General features: G+C 36.6%; 1 protein-coding gene across 3 annotated transcripts in view; it reads right to left on the minus strand.

Moving 5' to 3' along the window:
• Window positions 1–22,403, minus strand: part of LOC132183575 (exocyst complex component SEC6) — a 31,095-nt gene that overhangs the window by 4,845 nt on the left and 3,847 nt on the right. For 2 of the 3 annotated variants that reach the window (XM_059596899.2, XM_059596900.2), the window contains exons 3-20: window positions 21,522–21,560; window positions 21,260–21,348; window positions 21,025–21,115; window positions 20,471–20,560; window positions 20,211–20,290; window positions 18,890–18,982; window positions 17,205–17,231; window positions 13,651–13,758; window positions 13,316–13,454; window positions 13,065–13,109; window positions 12,461–12,516; window positions 11,341–11,449; window positions 10,421–10,561; window positions 9,993–10,172; window positions 9,029–9,112; window positions 8,137–8,223; window positions 5,914–5,958; window positions 2,518–2,596 (exon numbers count right to left, since the gene is read on the minus strand). In XM_059596899.2, the coding sequence (XP_059452882.2) occupies window positions 2,518–2,596; window positions 5,914–5,958; window positions 8,137–8,223; window positions 9,029–9,112; window positions 9,993–10,172; window positions 10,421–10,561; window positions 11,341–11,449; window positions 12,461–12,516; window positions 13,065–13,109; window positions 13,316–13,454; window positions 13,651–13,758; window positions 17,205–17,231; window positions 18,890–18,982; window positions 20,211–20,290; window positions 20,471–20,560; window positions 21,025–21,115; window positions 21,260–21,348; window positions 21,522–21,560 (1,582 nt within the window). The remainder of the gene's footprint in view (window positions 1–2,517; window positions 2,597–5,913; window positions 5,959–8,136; window positions 8,224–9,028; window positions 9,113–9,992; window positions 10,173–10,420; window positions 10,562–11,340; window positions 11,450–12,460; window positions 12,517–13,064; window positions 13,110–13,315; window positions 13,455–13,650; window positions 13,759–17,204; window positions 17,232–18,889; window positions 18,983–20,210; window positions 20,291–20,470; window positions 20,561–21,024; window positions 21,116–21,259; window positions 21,349–21,521; window positions 21,561–22,403) is intronic. The other variant, XM_059596901.2, reaches the window with a different exon arrangement.

Consider the following 22,403-nt stretch of genomic DNA (forward strand, 5'->3'; position numbering starts at 1 on the left):
CAAATTCAGTGTCAAAACATATTTGGTAGTAACTTTTAAGTTTAGGGTTAATTCGGTGCAAAAGTTGATCAAAGACATGATAATTCAATTTTGTGTATGTTGTCCAACATAGACCTAGTCAGATAAAAACAACCATGTCTTTTGATTCCAACATCAAATGAAGGCAAACTTAGTGGCATTGGAAAGCTAATTCAAAATGCTACAACTTTTTATTTCACGACGCTGGACAGAATAGCTTGTTCGCTGGGTATCCGGACGAGATGAAGATCACAATTTGGTAGAATCACTCATTTGTTGGCTTGTTTGCACCAGGTCCAGATGCCGCCTGCGAAAAAGTTGTAAAACCCTAACCAACTTAGTCTAAAAAGAATGTTATAGGTTTTGGAGCCATTGCGGTGCGAGGCGAACGTGTTGTTTACTGAGATTACGAGAGTGGGTCTTCAAAGTTACAAAGGTTTAGTAACTAGAAGAATCTGTAGCACAAGTCTTCTACAATTGATGGCTTTTGGGTTGGCTGACACCAAAGTGGTTTTACTATTTGTAGGTTTTCATTACGTAATCAAAATCTCTGTGTTGATTTGTTCTATGCTTGCTTTGATTTTGGTTTTCATATTTTAGGTGTTTTGACTTTAAAGTTAATAACTTTATTAATCTTGATTGTTAAGATTAAGATATTCACTGTTTGTTACAACTTGGGGTCTAAATCCAAAATTTCAATTGGTATCAAAGCCTTGGTTCACTGTTGATTGGATTAATTTTCTTAGTGTGATCCTTGATCCCTTTATCACATCTCAATCTCAATCAGTTCCCCTTATTTTGATGGCAATAATTATACCCACTGAAAGATTCGCATGAGAGTGTTCCTGCAATCCTTGGATAAACACGCATGGATCTCTATTGAGAGGGGTACTACTAATATTGACACATGGTCTAAGGATGAATTGACCGAATGCAGCTAGAACAGTAAAGGGGTACATGCCATCTTTATGGTTGTTTCACTAGATGAATTCAAGAGACTTTCAACGTGTGAAATTGCCAAAAAGGCATGAGATATTCTAGAAGTCACCCATGGAAGGGAAAAAAAAAAAAGGTTAAAATATTCAAAACTTCATATGTCAACTTCTAGATTTGAAGAGATTAGAATGAAGGATGATGAAACTTTTGATGAGTTCTATGCTTGTATCAATGATATTGTGAATAATTCTTTTAACCTAGGAGAGAAAATTCTTGACAATAGGATAGTTAGAAAAATTATGAGGTCTTTACCTGAGAGATTTAGACCTAAGGTCACTGCTAATGAGGTAAGCAAAGACCTTGATACCATAAAAGTTGAAGAAGTTGGTTTTTTGCAGAACTATGAACTCACCTTGCCTCGACCCAAGAAAAATAACTTGGCTTCAAAAATTGTGAGGGAAGAGGCCAATAACTCCACTGATGATGAGGACTTGACATTACTTGCCACGAGATTCAAAAAGTTTCTCAAACTTAGGAAAGGTGACTTTAGCAGATCCCCTAAATCTGGTGAGACATTCAAGAATGAAGTTGAGGGTAGTTCTCATGACGAGAAAAAGTTCAAGGGTAAGAAAGAGGAGAATACTCAACCTACATCTGGTGAAAAATTGAAGAATGACGTTGAGAGTTCTCATGAAAAAAAAAGTTCAAGGGTTAAAAAGAGAAGAATACTCCAGGCATCAAGTGCCAAGGGTGTTTAGGATTTGGACATATTACGACCGATTGTCCCAACTATAAAAGGTCCAAAGGCAAAGCCATGAATGTCACTTTAAGAGAGAGTCATCTGATGACACAAATCAGCCCAATGACAAGGGCAGTTTCATGGCATTCACCGCTTCTTTGAAGAGTGATGATGGGTCTAGTGTGGATTATACACATGACCAAGGTGAATCATGTGGATGATACACTCAAATCCCTATCAAAACTCCACACTTAAGCGTACTTATGCAAGAGTAGTACTAGGATGGATGACCTCCTGAGAAGTTTGGTTCGAGGGAGCCAAAAGCGGACAGTATTGTGTTATTGGAGTGGGCGTCATACGATTGCTCGCACCACCCTTGATCCACCATCGAGGGTGGCCATGACCACCCTTGAGCTATAGGGGGTGGCCGCAACCACCCCTAGTGCTTCTGTTGAGGTAGTAGGCCCCCCATGGGGGATGATTACTTCTTCTTTTTTGTGCCCAAAACCAAATTTTTTTTTAAAAAAAAAAAAGCATATTTTTCGGAAAAACACTTTAGGGCTATTCCATTTATGGGGGAATAGCTATTCCTTACCTTTTTGAGAGGAATAACTATTCCTCATTTTAGGGGAGGAATGGTGGCACAACCAAATAATGGAATAGCTATTCTATTTCCAGGTCTATTCTTGCATACCAAACATGCCTTAGTAAAAATTACTTCACCTTTCTGATAAAGCTTAACAGAACTCCCACACCCCAAGATCGTCAAATATAGTAAGATAAGAACCACAAGTGAAAGATAAGAAATGGTTAAAATCCCTTACCTTTCTGATATAGTTTGACGAGTAACTCCTGCACTCCTGGATCTTCAAATATTACACGAACAGTTTGATGCACAGATTCCTATAATCAATGTGGAATTTAAAGATAAGTTTCAACAAACTATTTCAAACACATTATACACATCATGATTTATCATGCATACTAATACACTAAGAACAGCAGATTTTTGGTGCATGAAGAACTAGACAGAAATTCAAGATTGAACTGATTTGAATGAATCTGGTAAAAGATTCTCTACAAAACAATTATGTTTTATCTTTCAAATGCAACAAAATCATGCACACAGTTTCTCGTTTTCAATTCAATCAATTGATCCATAGCTGCCAATATATCTTATGATGGATTATTCTGAAGCGTACCAAAATTCATTCTCTGATTCATATTTTAACATAAGAATACAAATAAATAAATAACTAAATAGTCATAGCATCCAGACTCTGTTTTACACAAAAAAAAAAAAATGTAAGCTGGCCGGCTGGTAGGGTCTATTGCCACCTTTGAACCAACTCAACTCAACTACACTTTAATCCCAATTAAATAAAAGTAAACTTTATGAATCATTTTTCAACTAATCAGGTCTGGCCATATGCATTATTTTCCGTATTTTATCTTATCTAGAATCATACTCTCTGTCATCCCCTATTTATCATATTCTTCTTCACTACTAATATTCTTTTGGCCATCCTCTACCACCTTCCACTTTGAACTAAATCAATCTTTTTCAATGGTGCATTAATCAATCCCCATTGCACATGGCCAAATCATCTTAAATGAATCTCCATCTTTTTCTCCATAAGAGTCGCCTTTAACTTTTCAACAAGCAACTTTCGCCCTTATCTTTCCCACCTCTTCATACGAACCTAAGATTCATAACTCAATAAAATTACTAAGTTCTCCCTAATTCCTTGCATGACTGCCATTAAAGGCTAGATAAATAGAGCTATATTATCCACTTGCTTGGTTGCAACACCAAAGTTATGGTTCTATAGTTGTAAAGCAATAAGAAAAGGAACATGCACAGTGAAGAAAACAAAAAGAAAGCTCTCATGTTCGCTCTTCCCACCCAGGTTAGATACAACCGAACCATTAAGCAAGTGCATCCTAACTTCACAGAAAGGCAGGACTACCTAGACCAAAGCATTTGTTTCTGATAAAATTGTTATCATGTATTTAGATCTATCATAGGTTAGATCTGAGGAACAGTACACAAAAGTTGGCAATGCTTTTGCACAAACCTGATTACATCTGAATGCTGAAAAGTGTTGCAGATAATCAAGGAGCAACACAATTCTAACCTTTTCTGAGCCACCAAAACTACAAAAATCAAACTCATCTACATAGACAATCATATGGTTTGAGAGAGGGTAAAATCGTAAAATTATGGGGAAAATGGAGGAAGAGCCCTATCTGCCCAGTTTTGGGTGTATTGATTTTGGTGGCTCAAAGAGGTTTTGCTTCCCACTCCCTCCTCCAATCTCTCCCTCATTCTGTCCTACCAACCGAAGGATTTCTTTTTTTGATAGGTAATCAAAGAAATAGCATTAAAAAAAGCGTCAAGAGCCCATCAACATACAGGAAGTATACAACAAGGACACCAAAACAGAAAGAAAAACATAAAACAAGGGAAAAACAACAAAAACCCAAAAACAGAAGAACCCCTAAACCGCATCACAGAAACCCAATGCCCACAACAAAACCTGGGCTACATTACAAAACAACAAGGGCCCTCTTGCCTTTAACTCGGCTAGAGCCAACTCCCCTAACATCAAAATTGATTGAGCATTCTAAATTCTTACGCTCTCTTTTCCCTCTTTGCTTAGAAGCAAAGACAGAGACCTTTTGCACCTCATCAACTAGAACCAAGAAATTCAAAGAATCCTTCTCGTCCCCTGCAAGAGACCCCCATCGTGTGATAACACGACCTTGCAACTTGCACTACCCTGGGGTAACCAACAACCCCTCCCTCAAGATCATCCCCCTCCGAATATTCACCCACCTCGTAGGCACGAGAAGACTGTTGATCCTCCAAGACAACGGCCTAGGTGGCAACAACAAAAAACCCAAGCAACTTATCACCCATAAACCCATCAGCCAACAGAAATAAAAGACCAGACCCAACGCCACGAAAGGGCTGGGCAACCAAGGGTCTCTGGATCACACCAGAAGTGCTCGGGAGAAGGAAACCTCGCCGAAGAAAACTAGCTGGAGTAAACTTTCTAACCACTCCCCCCAACGTGGACTGGACTACAGTCTTGACCAACGGCTGAGAAGGAGCACCCAAAGACGACGCCGGCAGGACACTGAACGCCGCCACAACCTCTGGTGGGCAACCAAGGGTCTCTGGACCACACCAATAAATAGGATTACATAAAGGATCAGCTTCATGTCCTTATCAACTTGCCTAAGTAGTGGATGAGCTTATTAAACACATTTAAGATGGGTCTCTTGGGCAACCAAGAAACTACATATAAAAGATATGAGTGCACTAGAGATGATTTTGCGATGGATGTGTGACAACATTAGGATAGAGTATAAGAAATGAAGTTATTCGGGAAAAGGTGTAAGTGGCACCAAACAAGGATAAAATGAGGTGTAATTTTAGATGCTTTGGACATATGCAACAGAGACCCACAACGTCTGTGCAAAGAATTATTTAGATTAATATGGAAGGAGTTAAAAAGAAGAAAACTTAAGCAAAATATGACATCAATAGAAGGTATAGTACAAACATTGTTTTCAGAAAGGTAAATAGGGGCATGGTTCTACATAAGACTGAGTGATGTTCAAAAATCCATGTAAATGATCCCAGTTAATTGGATTAAGGCTTAGTTAAGCTAATAGTAAAAAGCAATTAAATTCTCCAAAAAATCCAGAAGATCATGAAGCAGTGAGATAAATTTTATAAACATATTGATAACTTTCAGTGTTTTGATGAAGCCTAGGCTACTCTCCTGGTTCATGGGGTTGTGTTGTGGTTGTTTTTGTGGGTGTTTTTGTTTATGTGGGACTTTTGGGTGGTTATTGTTTCATCTTTTTGGGCTTTTACGGGTCTCTTTGGCTGGGTTTTTTGTTCTTCTTGATTCTTCTTTCTAAGTGTTCATTTTGTATACTTCCTATGTACTTAGGAGTGCCTTACGCTTTTAATGATATTTCTCGTTACTTATCTCAAAAAAAAAAAAAAAAAAAAAAATTCCAAACTTTTCAGCAAGTCACCAAGTTCAACTGTACAATGCAGGAAGTTTTAATTAAATGATAAAGCACGTAACTGGATCATGCCGTGAAAGAATAGTGCAGATACAGTATGTAGTTCATGATCCATGTAAAATTTGAGGAAAATACAAAAAACATAACATGAAAACCTTCAAAGTTGATCATACCTTTGCAACCTCTAGGAAACCCTTGCAAGTGTCTTCAAAATTAACCTATAAATGAAATAGGAAAACCAATTTTAACAATGGAAAATGCCAACCACATATATTTGATATTTGTAACATATAAACTTCAAGCCAATGCGAAAAGATAAGAAAGCAAAACAAGATGGTTGAAGGGGCTGATGATGATGCCTACAACAGGAGCAAGAGTCGAAATGCAAAACTAACATCAAGATAGAAGCTAAAACATAATCTACACAATAACTCAAAAGGTATAATATTCAAAGAGGATTTAGGTGTGTTTGTTAAACCCTTTTCCTCTAGACATTGTAGCTGATGTGGATTGATGTGGAAAAAAGTAAGAATGTTTAGCATAAAAAAGTAAAAAAGTGTGTTATGGAAAAGTGAAAAAAGTTTGTTTTGCAGTAATTTTTTTATTTAAATAGTAGTAAAAAGTAATGTTTTGATGTTGATTTTTTTAAAAAAAGAAAGTGAATAGTGTTGAGGGAAGGGGAAGGGGTTTAAGAAACGGTGCCTTAGTTCCCAATAAATCTGAGTGGGACAGACTTAAAGAATCTATCTAAGTGGGCTTCGTGGTGGGCTTTACGATAGGAATAGTTATAGTTTAAAGGTTCATTATGGGAAGGCAAAGCTTTACGGTTTTGTATATAAATTCTGGTCTAGCATTGTAGATTTTCGTCCTCTCTTTTCTCGTTTCTGATTTGTTGGGGTTTTTCTTTTGTATACTTCCTGTGTACTTGAGTTGCGCCCCTTGTGTTTTTTATGATCTTGTTATTACTCATTGAAGAAAAAAGTGAATAAATTATGGCTTGAAGAGATAGTAAATAAAGGTTATAGGGGCTATTCTTTGAGAAAGGTGATTACAGAATTTACTGACAGCAGCTGTTTGAAGGGTATTGGGATGTATTTGAAGGCTTCACTAATGGCTAGAGATTCAGGGAAACCCAAGGGCTTTAGAGTTCCAAAATATATACGATTTGGGGTTGTAAAGAAAAAAGAAAAAAGAGGAGGCTTTGTGGATACACCTCGGCTGGTGGTGTAGTTATGATTTCCAAGGATCACCTAGTTTTGTCTTATCTACGAAGACGAAAGCCGTGAACAATGACTTAAGATTTGGGGATGTAAAGAAAGAAGAAAAAAGAGGAGGTTTTGTGGATACACCCGAGAGAGAGATAAAATGTTGTGGTTCCCAGTTCGTAACCACAGTTTTGAAGTAAAGAGCTATTACTATATTTTACAGTTTGGAGAGTCATCCCTTTTTCCTTGGAAGAGCATTTGGAAGGTAAAAGCTCCACCTCATATTGCTTTCTTCACTTGGACGACAACTTTGGGTAAAATTCTTACGATTGATAACCTCCAGAGACAGGGGTCTTACCATTGTCATTGGTGATGTCTTTGCAAGATGAGCGAGGACACCGTAAACCACCTTCTCATTTATTGTGAGTTTACTAGCGAGATATGACACCTGGTTCTTATCTTATTTGGAGTCTCATGGGTCATGCCTAGAAATGTTCTAGAGCTACTTCAATGTTGGTAGACATAACGGCAGAGTCAATCCAAATAGATCATATGGAAAGCCATCCCTTCTTTACTTATGTGGAGCATTTGGAGAGAAAGAAATACTCGTCTTTTCGAAGACAGCGAGTCTAATGTGCTACAACTAAAATCTCCCATCTTGAATTCCCTTTCAGATTGGGTTGTTTCTTTTGTTCCCAATTTTTCTTCTCCTTGTAAATCTTGTTAACTTTTAGATTTTCAACCCCATTAAGATGGTTGCTTCTCTTCTATACTTTTCTTTTTCATCAAATAAAATTATATGAGTTTCTCTTCAGGAATTCAATGAGCCTTGCATGTTTTAGTCTTTGAATTACTCATTCCTCACCTGGTGACAAAGAAGACGGGGGCAAGAATATCAGAGATTTTTGCCCGATTAGCTTGGTGAGGACTGGTGCCAACAGTACACACACACACACACATACCAACAAAAAAAAAAGAAAAAAAAGAAAAGAAAAAGAAAAGTAGCAACAACAACAAATAAGGTGGAGGTCTTAGGTCCAACCTGTTAGGGGGAAGGGTTAGGGGAGTGGGAGGGCTACTTTCCATTTTGGCTTATTATCACAATTTTGTTTTAAAAATGAAATAAAAAAGAAAGGAAGGCGATGATGATGAAGAGGAAGAACAAAGAAGTCAGATTGATAATAATACAACCTGCTCGGCATAGTTTTGTGGAAGAGCTTCCGTGGTGCTATTACTTAGCTCCATAGCAAGATCATAGCAGCGTAGATTGTTGTTAACCTGTATACAAAGACAATAGCAGATATTATTATTTGTCTGTACACAATGTCGATAGCAGAAATGTATAACAATTTAGGACATGTTTATGTAAAGTGTTTGGAAAGTTTTTCTTGTCCTCTTTTCAAATTCTGAAACAAAATTTTCAGAAAATTGGTACCAAATGAAACACTTTTCAAAAACCAAAATACAAAACACTTATTAGAAAACTTCCCACACCTTCCTATAGGAATATTTTGAGAAAATACATACTTTCAAGTGTAAAGGTTGACTTGTTACTTACAAAAAAACAATAATAAAAGAAACTACAAAAAAAAAAAAAAAAAAAAAAATGAGGTAGCCACACAGACCCCTAACAGAGAAAAGTGGGTGGTTGTGTGGCCTCCCTCAACAAGATAGAGGCTGCAGCCACCCCCAATAGAAGAGAAGGGGGGTCGCACAGCCACTCCAACAACCCAAAAGGACAGAGGTTGCCGCACAACCATCCCAATAGGACAAAACTGGTAGGGGTGGCAGCATGGCCACCCCAATAGGACATTAGTGGTTGGGGTGGCCATGTGATCACCCCCAGTTTTTTCGCTTAAAAAAAACACTTCTCAAATTTTTGCTTTTGAAAAACACTAAAAAGTTTACCAAACAATTTCCTTCTATGGACCCCATGAACAACACTTTTCAAATGTGACCCACACTAAAAACATTTCTCAATTTCCACCTCTTCGAAAACTCTTTTCAATACACAATACAAAAACACACTTAATTTACAGCAAGCACCACAGAACGTTTCTACATGATCAAATGATTCACAAACCATTGCACACAAAGGTTCCAGACCAATTTCAGAAGCAGGTTCTTCAAGTCTCTGCCTCTCAGCAGCTTGAAAATCAATCATCACCTGAAGCAAGACAATATGTGAGGTCCAAGTATCAGGAGAAAACCCCAATAGAGAAAAAATCACACATCAATGCCTCAAATTATTTACTATGATTTCTGGAGATAATGATTGAATAATGATTTCTTTTATCAACTCCCTGCATTCATGTTTATGTTTAACTATTTCATTGTCTGCATTTGGGCGTCATTTGTCGTGGAAGATTATTGTTCAATCTGCATTTTAGTGGTGTCAACTGCTGTGGAAGGGAAGTGTTCTGTTGCAAGAGTTCTCGACTAGACTCCTATTTGAAGACCAATACTATATCTTACCATGGAGTCCTGGATCAATACACTTACTCTCAATCAGTAGCTGGAAACAGGATGGAGACTGCGTAATTATATTTATCATTTCTTTTGTAATCTTTCTAGTTTATCATTATCATCAATAAGCAGGTAGAAATTATAAATGATGTATTCCAGCCCTAGAAGCATTATTCATGCATTATCATCAAGATTAGTAATCCTTGTGAGATGAGACTTCTCCTTAAACAATGGTGAGACCATTGACTGTGTGCGTGTGTTGTGAATTCTGTGAATTGCTTAATCTGCATAGGCACTGGATCAAAGGGGGTGTGGTCTCTCGCCATCTCTTCTCTTGGTTGCCTTTGGCCTCCAAAGGGGGTGTGTTTTGTCCAAGCATGCAATGGCTGCAACCTACTTCTGGCTCTTACAACCATGAACATGCAGAAAATTGAACACAAAAATTGTTCCATGCATGATTTGTATTTCTTAAATTTTGTGAAAGATCTCTAAATTTGTTTTTGACTTTGGGAGTTAGAATACAATTCTTGAAGTACTTAAAGTATATCAAGTATGTCAAATGAAAGTTTAGCTTAACGTACCTGAATGATTGCCAAAGCAATTCGGTATAGCATGACATCAGTGCTATTATCCCGAACAATTTGCACCTGCTCTCCTAGGATCCTGAATAAATCAACAGCAGCTGGTGTATACAGCTTTCCATCTTCTGTTTTCTTTGGTGGCTGTACCTTATCAGCTTCCAAGATATTCAAGTACCATTTCTAGAAAATAGAACCAGTATAAATGCAATAAATGAGAGAAGTGAAGTGCCTCACCAAGAGAGAAATATAGAAAGAGGTGATTTAAACAAGGGTTAAATACTTTTTTTTTTTTTGATAAATCAGTTAAATACTTTATTAGTACCAAAAATCTGCAAACGCAGGTACTAATAGAGTATTTAACCCTTTAAATAATCTTATTATTTACCAAATATGAGCACAACAGATTGACAAGGTAGGCATATATATACCCTTGTCGTAGCTTGCATTCTCTCTACATATGAATTCATGAGGGGATCCATGGCACCACTTTCAGAACAAACTTGAGCCAAAGACTCGTCAACCCCAAGCCCAATCAGATTATCTTGGTATTCAACCACCCAACCAGTGACCTAGTTGCGAGAAATAACAAAGAGAAATAGAAAGTTGGAAATAAGAAACTCTTATGGTAATATGAAGTATATTATATACCCAAAAAAGTCATAAATGAAATATGCTTCAGTAAGTAACAAGAAACATATGAAGAATGCACATCTCAGGACAGAAGTATTCCCTGATGCAGATTGGGCAGGATCCCCTTCAGACTAAAAATCTACTACTGAGTATTATACACTCTTGGGAGGTTAGCCTTGTTACTTGGAAGAGCAAGAAACATACAGAGGTTGCTCCATTTAGTGCAAAGGCAAAATATACAGCTATGGCTCATTCGGCTAGGGAATGAATGAGTCACTTCTACAAAAAGTATCACATCTGGATATGTAATCATTCTTGAGTAAAGCACTCCTCTAGTGAGGTAATCACTTGGGGATAGTGCAGTATGAATGACCTCTAGGGACCAATAATTACAGTTATCATCAATTCAACCAGCAGCATTATGAAAAAAATATGCTCATTCATCACTTGATACACAGTGGGAGCTAACAAATTCCACTTTTCTTGGCATAACTAACAATATTTGTTTGACGGTGACAAGTGTATTTTCCCAAACTAGATACCCTTAGAATTCAAAGAGTAAGTCTAGCTATAGTGATACATCTTGGTACCAGTCAACTTGCAAATGGTCAAGTTGTTCCATGTGCTATATAGTATGCATGGCCAGTTTACTTCTACAAAGCCTGTTTGCCAAAAAATAAGATGAGTTGCAAACAACTAATATGGATTGAAAAAATACCTTCAAAATCTCTATATTTGTTAGCTCATTCGCCCTGTCACTGAGCAGTCTAAGCATCTGAATAAACCTCTCAGTATACAGATTTACCATGAGGTGGAATATCTCATATCTGCAGCATGGAAGACTGAATCAGTACAAGCAAAACATTTACATGGAAGATAATCCTCAAAAAAATTAATTTCTCAAGTTTAACTGAAGTATGCAGATGTCACACAATCGATCACCCACATGAACACACACATACATGCACTATAGAATGACTGCTACCCAGAGCAACAATTTGGCTTTGCCTTTTGGCCCACACATGCAGCACCAGACTATACCTTATAATTACGAGAAGCCTATGGAACCCAAATATAAATAAGCACCCCTGACAAAAAAAAATTAGATTTTCTTTTCAAATTACGAAACTGCAACCTACTACCATTTTGAACTCAGTAGTGTTGGATTTGTATCCTAGGTGCATGGCCACTAAGATGCATTTTCTTTTAAGGGAAAACAAACTGACAAGAGGGAACAAGCTGTAGGACCCCTCATTCTTATATTACTCCAGAAACTTTCAGACTGCAGCCTTTTTAAGTGTTCAAGGAAACAAACTGTAATGCTTTGCCGAAGGTGAATTTTTAGAAAATAACGCTGCTTGGATGTCCATTTGTACACTCTTCTGAATTTAATTCTTCTTAGATATGGAATTCAGATCAACAGCAATTTAGACGCTAAAAAAACAAAACCCCAGAAAGGTCTTTCTTAAGCCTTCCCTCTGTGTGAGAATCACATTTGGAGAGCTGAGTCATCAACTATCAGGTTAGCCAACAAAGCAGCCAATAGATTGGCATCTAAGTATTACTACCAAGAAACTTAGGAAAAGTTAGTGACATATGCCTAAGGAAGTAAGGATACAACAGATATAAAATCAAGGATTTTCAAGTAAAAAAACTAAAACATCCACAGTACATTTTAAAGGAGTAATGAAGGTGAAAAGATAATATAGCAAAAAGTTAATCTTAATGACAACCCTTAAATCAAGAGACAGATAAATACATTAACTGAAAGCTTACTGGAAATCAAGAGGAGGCAGAAAAATAAAATAAAATAAAGGTAGATTTGACATAGTCCAAACCTTGGAGGAAAACAAGGAGCAACATAGTCATAAATATCTCCAAGCTCTTCACCAATCTGAATGTTGAAAAAGAAACTACCAACATTATGAATGAAATCTAAATCAGGTAGCATTAGAAATAACGATTTTGAATATTATGAGCATGAGAAAAGCAATGTCATGAAACTACATTGATCGTTCATTACATGTAAAATAACTCATTTGAGAGAGAGAGAGAGAGAGAGAGAGAGGCACAAGTACAGAAAAACGAAGCAACTCTTAATAAGAAAATATATGTTGGATTAGAAACAATATAGTAACACCTCACATCTTCAAGAAAACAAAAACTACAAGACTTATTCTCCAGAAATGGTTCTGTCTTGATAAACACATGTTAAGACAACTTTCTCTCTAAATACCAGAATAAGTACTAGCAAGCACTAACTCAAATGCACTTCCACTTTCTTTTTTTTTGATAAGAAATGCACTTCCACTTTCTATAAGCATATGATCAATCTCAACTTTTTGTTTATTAAGGGAAAAAAAGGAGACAAATGAGTATTGCATCTGCACCTAGAGTTCAAGCACAAATGTTTAAAAGATTGAAAAGATCAATTGTACTTACTGTTCGAGCTTCCTCTAATGCTGCTTTAAGGTCTTCGAAAACAAGCTGATGCACACATTATTGTTAGAATAAGACATAATTAACAAGAATATAATATATTTACCTTTTTTTTTTTTTTTTTATGACAAGAAACCTCGACGAGGCAGGGCCCTTCAGACCCACTCCTGCAAAGTAAACCTCAGACCCGTGCACCGCACCCTAATATAATATATTTACCATTGTTTTACAAGAGAGTAAATAAAAAAGAATACCTCAGTAAGAAGTTTGTTAAACCGTCCTTCAACAGTCTTCCTTATTTGCTCATAGCATTTATCCTTATAGCCTTTTCCTTGAACCTTCAATTTCTGCTGCATTAGACTCCTTGAAGAAGCTGTTACATTAGTAGACTTCCTACAGGACACAAGAAAATAATAGAACTTTGATGCATAATGTGCACCTTAAGAAATAAGTTTTTGATATAGAATTAAAAAATGCTTCCATGATAGATATGTACATTATCAATATGATGACCAATAACTTGAAAAGGCAATCAAACTTCAAGGAGAAAGTTAAAACATAAAATTAGAAATCAATACAAAATAGTTACTTGGCAGTTCTGCGAGGATTTGCAATTGATGCCATTGCACCACCTCCCTCAGCTTCAGCTGCTTCCTCAGCAAGTTGTTGATCAAGGATTTCTTGCATTTCAACAACCCTAGAAGGGAAAATACAGAACAGAAGTGGAAGATGATTATAAACTACAAGACTAGCACAAAAGTGAAGTGAACCAAAGGGGCCTCATAAAACAAAATCCATATATTGAAGCTCATAAAATCTCAAGTCAGGTTTGCGATTGTTATAGTTTGTATGAATGGTTTACACACAAAAGGCGGAGGCTATTATATTATTCAACTTATCTTTAACCTAATACAAGCATCCTATTATATAGGATTAGGGAAATACCATAAAGACTAAACTACCCCCCCAACCCTAATGACTCAAACCTAACTCTTCTAACACTCCCCCTCAAGCTGGAACAGCTTGAAGCACACAATATATAAATAACAAAATAATTAAATAAAACTTCAATGCCGGTTGAAAACTCGTCAGAAACTTGAACAACGAAGATTTGATCGGATCTCGCCACAAAACACCAAGGCCGGTTGGATACAACGATCACTAACAAGAGGTGCTCGGGTCTCGCCGAAGAATCCAAGGCCGGTCGGATACATCAATCATTAACAACTTGGGATCGGTTCTCACCACAAAACACCAAGGCCGGTCGGATACAACGATCACCAACAACCAACAACAAATTTTTCACATGATTAACCAACAAGTTTCACTGAAAACAGTTACTGGAAAAAAAAAAAACAATACTTCGTCGGAACTTCAAAATTGGCCAGAGACAGGCAGACCACGCCGACAGAACCTAAAACAGAAGAAAAACACGAAAAAAACATAACAGAAACAATGACTGGAGGCTTGCCAGAGCTCGCCGGAACTTGCCGGAGAAGACAGAACACTCTGGCCACTTCAAAAACAGCAACTACAGAAGCAAACGGTGACCACAAATCAACATTTTAACAACACAAACATCAAATAGCCGGAACTTTTTTTCCAATGGCCGCAGCAACTTCGCCAGCCACCACAGAACACTCCGGCCACCACACCCAACAACAAGAACTCGCACCCCAGTAGCAACGACAGTGATGGGTTTTTTTTTTTCTTCACCAAAGGTGTTCCTCCGATCACTGTAAAACCAAAAAGAAAAATCTTCTACCAAGGCATTGACTGTGTGCCTGTGGGCATTGTTGCCACCAAAAAAACACTCAACAAAACAATATAGCGGAAAAACTACAACTACAAACAAAGTGCCAAGGATTTAAACCCTAAGGCTCTGATACCATATTATAGTTTATATGAACAGTTTACACACAAAAGGCGGAGGCTATTATATATTTTTTTTGATAAGTAATAAGAAGTTTTATTAAAAAAAGCTCAGAGGTGCGCAACTCTAGTATACAGGAAGTATACAAGAGAATGCCAAAACTACAGAAAAACAAAAAAAAGGAAGCCCAACAAACACCCAAGCACCCCATGCCTATAACCCAAAAAAAACAGCCAAAAAGATCCCAAAGAAAAACCCAAACGTAAAACCCCAAACAGCCCAGGCCTTCACGGCATTGGAGGAAAGGAAAACACCACTTTGGGCCCAAGAAACCCCTGTGGGGGACGGCCCTTCACCGGAGAGATCACGGAGAAGCAGCAACCGCCTCAGGAGGAAAGGAAAAGAAAACTTTTGACACAGAGATCCCCCGCCGGAGAAATCGCTAGAGAAGCATCAACCACCTCAGGAGGATTGGACCCAGAGGTCCCCCGCCAAAACTGGCCCTTCGCCGGAGAAGGCATACTGTCAGCAGTCTCCACCAGTGCCATCTTCGTACAGTCATCCCCCCGACCCTCAATAAAACCCGAAACCAAGTCGACATCCCTAACTAAACCAGAAGCTTGAAAAACACCCAGGATACGAAACCAAGCCGGACCCGTGATTCAACCCGCTATACGACCCACAATCCCCATCAAGGACCGACCCGCGGACCAATCCTTGCCCCGAATAAGGATCCAATTCAACTTATTCAACTTATCATTAACCTAATACAAGCATCCTATTATATAGGATTAGGGAAATACCATAAAGACTAAACTACCCCCAAACCCTAATGACTCAAACCCTAACTCTTCTAACAGCGATGACAAGACATAATAATCTCTGATTTAACCAAAACTATGGCTTATCTAGCACAAAAGGGAAAGGGTATCCATAACCAACCCTAGCAAATTTGTAAATCTTGTTAACTGTTTAGATTTCAGACACCTTTAGGGTGGTTTTATCTCGCGTATACTTTACGTGTAAGGGGCCTTTGCCTTTTCTTTAAATAAATTATTATTCATTGAAAAAAAAACAAAAACCAACCCTAGCAAATTTGACTAATGCTTAGTTAAGTGTGCTTATATCCATAGCATATAATAGAATTTATAGTTGAGAGAATGAGCTTCAAATTAACTTTTCATGTCCAATTAGTTTATTAATGATCTTTTTAATTAATAACCGAGTCCAAGCAAGAAGACAACAGAATTTTGCACATTTTGGAAAAACCTATAAAAACGTAAGTTCTAATTTATTTACGGGGAAAACTTGCATGCACCCACACATACATACACAAACATACATATATGTGCATGTGTATATAAGTATATATGTACATGTATGTGTATATGCATATATGCATATTTATACCAATCATTACTTCTATTTGATAGAAGCTTTAAATTGGTAACTCTATGTTTCTTTTTGTAGAATTAAATTACATGTATCAATACACACCCATCTTTTTAATGATGAGTTCATTTTGTATTTGCCCTTGTACTTTAGGCTTGTGAATAGTTGCAATAAAAAAAAAATTAGAAAAAGAAGAATAGTTGCAACATTTGATGGACATCCCGAGTATCAACATAAATACATAGCTATCTATCATTATTATGGCAATTTTCCTCTAGAAGACATACTTTAACCTCATTCCCTCTATAGAAGTTTGCTCCCGAGTACCATAGATTCAATGCACATCCTCCAAGTATCAACATATATACATAGCAACTAAGGGTTATTGCAGCATTTTTCCTCTATGAATCATATTTTAACCTCATATCTCTCTGTCTTGAGTATCAAAGAATTTGAGCCACTTTTAGTTCTGCAATATGTTGTTCATTAATTATTCCAATCATTTCTTTCACAAGTACATTTACCTACTCCAACCAAATACAAATACACTTCCATGAGTTTTGGTAATGATGTTCATCAATTCCAATGTTTTACCCACTCCAGCTCCCCTAAATGGTCCTATGTCTAGAATAAATGCATTAAATACAGTTCCAACATTTTTTCATTATTTTCTTACATCCATGCGTGTATTATTTCATGTCCACTCTGCATGTGCTGTTTTGATTGGATGAAACATAAGTAATACCAAACTTACCGCACGAAGCTAGTTTAAATAGAGAGAAGAGAAGAAAGAAAGAAAGTTCAAACAAAATCCAAAAATAACAAACTTAATAGTACAGCAAGAAGATGAAGACCAAGAAAATTCATTAGAGACATACCTTAAAGCACGAACCAAAGTTTGTGGGCTGAAAAAAAAAATAACGATAAAATGACCATCAGAAGAATCATAAAGCAACCATAAATAATCCAAGTAATAATAGGGTGTGGTGCACGGGACCGGGGTTTACTCTGCAGGAGTGGGTCCAAAGGGCCCTACCTTGGAGAGGTTCCCCGACATCAAAAATAAATAAATAAATAAATAATCCAAGTAATAATGACTTCGAAGCATATGTATCAGAAAGAAAGGAAATAAATTCATAAACAGGGGATATACTTCAAACTCCAGTGGAAGGGGAAGAAAAAAAGTTTTACTAGAAGGCAGGCCTGTTTTGCTTGGACCACCGCACAAAGCAAAAAGTTGTCAGTGGATTGTATCTAAAGATGCTAAAACAATTAGACCTGTGATATTAAGATCCACCCCTTGTTTATGGAGACACTATTTGGTCCAAAGACCACTGAAAAACTTAAAACTCCATATATCCCAATTTGAATGTCTTAGATTGAAATGAAATGATGTTTAATAAATAAGAAAAAAAGTATAGTAATTTTACCAAATGCCCAAAGGTGACCTGACTCTTTAATGATTGTCTTGATTGATTTTAAATTAGGGAGGGATTGATGAAGTTATAAATGTGTTTACTTGAAATAGACACTCATTTTTTGCAGATAAAAAAAAAGTTGACACTCATTTTTGGACGTCCCAAAAAGGAAAGGAGTGCAAGACACTTCATATGAGACAAGGAAGTAATTAGTAAACCTGTTAGTTAAAAAGTCTCTAACCGATTATTCATCATTTAAAAGGTCATTTATATATTTAAATAATGTCTACAAGTGGCATGAGGAACTGCAATCTTATGAAATATACAAAATTCTAGTAAGTTTTCTTTTCCACCCTAACTTCTTGACAAGCAAGCAACTCATCTAAGCTAAGCACATTCTACCATTTGGAAATTCTAGCCTAAACTACCCTGCTCAAACGAATAAAATAAACATGGAATCATAAAATGGTCAACAAGCAACAAGACAAAATATAGCCAAACCAGTCTCCACACCAAACACTAGCCCAAAACTGTCCTTTCTAAAGTTTCAACCACGGAAGCTTTAGTATTCTGCTACTTTGCTGCACAAAATTGCTGGATTAACAGATATGACAATGTTGGGCCAAGTTTTATTGCATTACACTCAATCGCCGCCCTTAAAAACTAGCTGTCTGTACATCAAACATATGTCACCTTCATGTGGAAAAAAGAAAACATGTAAACCACCATTGGTCCCATATGCATCTCCATTGGGGTGGGGGGGGGGGGGGTTTGGGTGGTGGGTGGAAGAGAAGGAGAAAGACAGTGATGACTTCTTATGAGTTCATGAGATTATTTTAACAAATCTGTCAACACTGATTTCTCAGCACTGTTTTTACTATGTGGTATTTGCAATTAAACCTAATCAGAATGCAAGTAAAAACACCTGCGAGCATTTCCAAGAAGTGGACCAAAGCCATATCTCAGACCATTTCAAACCAACATCTATATCAAACGTCAAGTAATAACACAATTTATTCAGGTTAAATAAGAAACAAAATATTATCAAAAGAAAACTTAATGCAGTTGGTTGCAAGAAATCAAATCAATATCATTTGAAGAAGAACAATCACAAGTTTCAAGTTTTTCCAGATAAAAGAATATACCTTTCTTTAGAAAGTTTATAGAAGTTGGAAATATGACCCCATAGTGTCTTCTCAAATGTCTCCCAAGTCTGATCTACATCTTCAAAATATTCTCTGGGCCACATTCCAAATTGAGAGAGAGAGAGAGAGAGAGAGAGAGAGAGAGGTGATTAAGCCTCAGACTGTACGCATCATTAATAAACAAATTATGGAAATAAAATTATTGAAAAGGTTTAGTATAAGTGAAATCATCATCATCCAAAACATTTGCTCGAGAACTGGAAAAACACCATCCGTGCGAATGGCTCTAGTATAAAAATGGAAAAACACCAGAAGATATACTGGAAAACTGGCAAGTACTGAAAGCTTACACATAGCTTCATTTTTATTTTTATTTTTATTTTCCATTGAGCTCCTTTAACTTTTTGGTATCTAATTGTTACCAGTACTGGGCTCACCATAAGAACTTCAAATGCAACGAGGAAAAAGCTAGAAATTATTTCTTGAGCCAGAAATTTTGTGAATTCCTCTCTTTTTTTTTTTTTGAAATTTCATGTCATTTGTTTAATCTGTTACATATATAAAACAGTTTTTGCTCCAACTTATGTTGAATGGTGATTTCTTAAGCCGGTTCTTTCTTCTTCTCCAATTTAAATAACTTTGGCTTCATATAATCTCCTATATTTCACTGATATTAAAAGTCTAGTAAACTCATGAAACTAAGTCACCTAAGTTTGAAACTCTTATTTTTCTGCAACTGGTGATTTATGAAAATTGTCCTGAACTTTTTATTTTTTATTTTTTTTTATAAATAATTGAGATATCATTAAAAGTGCAAAGTGCACCCAGTTACACAAGAAGCATACAAGAGAAACATCTAGTTAGAAAGAAGAAAAATAAAAATAACAAGAAAATCATGAAAACTAAGCACCAAGAGAGATACAAATTATGAGCTTGTATATAGGATTGGGTACTCAAAGCTTCATCACTCGCTGTACAGCAGATATTTGTAGCCAAGCAGATGAGAGAGAAGGAAGCTTTGAGAGATTTTGAATACGACCCTACTTATCAAAAAAAAAAAAAAAGATTTTGAATACGACCCAATAAAAGTATAGACTTTAGAATGGTGATGATAGTTCAATAGTTAAAGAAAAAAGTCCCCCATTAAGTAACCTTACAGGACCATGGCTAATGTGAAAATTAGAAAGAAGTGGTGTGCATGTATGTGGGATGTGGAATGCACAAGAGGGGGTCTTCAAATCTAAGGCAGGCAGTGGCCCCCTTGGAGCCAGCTAGCACCCACTCATGAAAGTGACAAATAACTTTACAAGACGACACAAACCTTAGTCTGCCAACCTCTTCCTTGTGAGATCCTGCAGCTGCTAATGCAAACCTTCGCTTCCCATCAAGAGCCGTTAACCTCTATCACAAATTAAGGATGAAAAACCAAAGATCAGAGTATGAATACAACGTAATTTTTGAATTTTTTTTGAGGTAATCATATATACTGTATATATAAAATGTGTATAGATACAACGATACACACACACAAAACTAAAAATATTGTCACCTCGTAAATGTTTTTTTGATAAGTATTGTTACCTCGTAACTGTTAACAATTTCTTTATCATCGCTCAAAGAATCCCGTGCTTCAGCTGCTTCAACAGAAATGGACATCATGCCCTCAACATCCTACCACAAAATCATGTCTTCAGCTAGACAGCAACCACATAGAAAAGTTGGAAAAAAAAAACAAACGAGAAGGTCGTAAAGCTTCATTCCTTGGGGTTTAAAACTTTAAAACTTAGAAAAGTTGTAAAACAACAAACAAGAAGGTCATAAAGCTTCATGCCTCGGGGTTTAAAACTTTTAAATGCATGCTTCACAAAGCATCAACAACATACACAGCCGTGCGTTTCACATTCCTTTTTTTGCAAGATAAAGTCTTGTCAGGCGATTCCAACTCAACTAGACTGGTGATCAGTTGCATGTAGCATTCTAGTGTGGCTGCATTTTCATGTAACAGCCTTTGACGAGATAGAGACAAAAATTCAAAGCAGTATATCTCTTTTTACCGAGACTACAAATTGTAGGTACAATAACACACAAAATAATCATGATAAAAAGCTTATTCAACTTAGGTTGAACCCACCCACCTTCAAGGTTGTATTCAAGTTGTTCCTTGCATTGCTAAGGATCTTTATTTGATCATGGTTTTCAATTAATGTTTGGCACTCTTGACAAAGCCTGATGCACAAGGCAATAATATTAAGAACAAACTCAAATACATTAATATTAAAATGGAAGTGAAGTTTAGACATATCACCCAAAAACCAACAACCCCCTTATAATGTTATAACACTCACTCAATATATCTCATCAATAACATACTTTTCAATAGAGAGGAAGTTTTCACGCAGCTGGTTTATGGAGTTCTGGGATAAGGAAAGAGATTCCAGTCCAGCTTCTGCCTGTTCAACCTGCAGAGTCCAAAGAATTATTATGTAAGCACATTGAAATAAAAGAGTTGTGGAGCTTTCTCAGCTCCATAAAGGAATCAGATAGTTAGAATGTAAGGGGAAAAAACATGATTGAAAATCATCCCGGTGCAGCAGCTTTCCCCATGAAAAATGATGGGAATTGGTGCATATACCTGCTCTGCGACCATTGTACTAAGTTGTGCATCATTTGCCTGACAATAAAGAACAATAACCAAATTCAGAATTGACAATCTAAAGGCTTATTATATAGAAATTACCAAAACAAAAGTCAACATAATGCCACTAAAGTGACAAATATTTTACATCATTATTAAAACACCAAATAACTGAAGCATCTATCACCAACAAAATTAATTGCCTCGGCACCAACCACCAACAGAGATGCACACACCAACTCATTTTCATAAACTCTAACCAGCATCTGCTGTAGACAATCATGCCACATACATCAACTGCACCATTTATTATGATTCATCCATCACATCTTAATTTAAGGTTAGGCACACAACAAAGGTTCATGTGCAACTTTTTGCTCCTTTTAATGAAGTAAATGCACAAAAAGGGGGTACAACCCTATTACACGAAATGTATACAAGAATAACACCAAAAACAAAACTTAGCTTCTGAAGTTTAACAATTCTAAAAATTCAATCAGAGAAGCAACAGAAAAGCATTCAAATGCATCCATCCAGTCAGAGAAAGATTGGAAGAATAGCAGCTTCAAGCCCAAGACAAAAGTTTATAATCCTTACAAATGTGAGCATTCCTCTCTCTCCATAAACAAGAGATGAGACATAAAGGATTGTCTTACAAATCATATTGTTTACTGTTGATATATATATATATATATATATATATATATATATATATATATATATAAAGCGTAGTGGGGCACAACCCTAATACATAGAGAGTACACAGTTGATAACTGAATACATATGCCACACAACTGCAAAGAAAATCTCCTTGTAATTTCACAAGTCTATTGGCCATAGCTATTGATAAATCACTAATTTTCCTAAAAGTTTAAGCTG

The sequence above is a fragment of the Corylus avellana genome, chromosome 7 (assembly GCF_965113065.1).
Source record: "Corylus avellana chromosome 7, dhCorAvel1.hap1.2, whole genome shotgun sequence".
In the NCBI taxonomy this organism is placed as follows: Eukaryota; Viridiplantae; Streptophyta; class Magnoliopsida; order Fagales; family Betulaceae; genus Corylus; species Corylus avellana.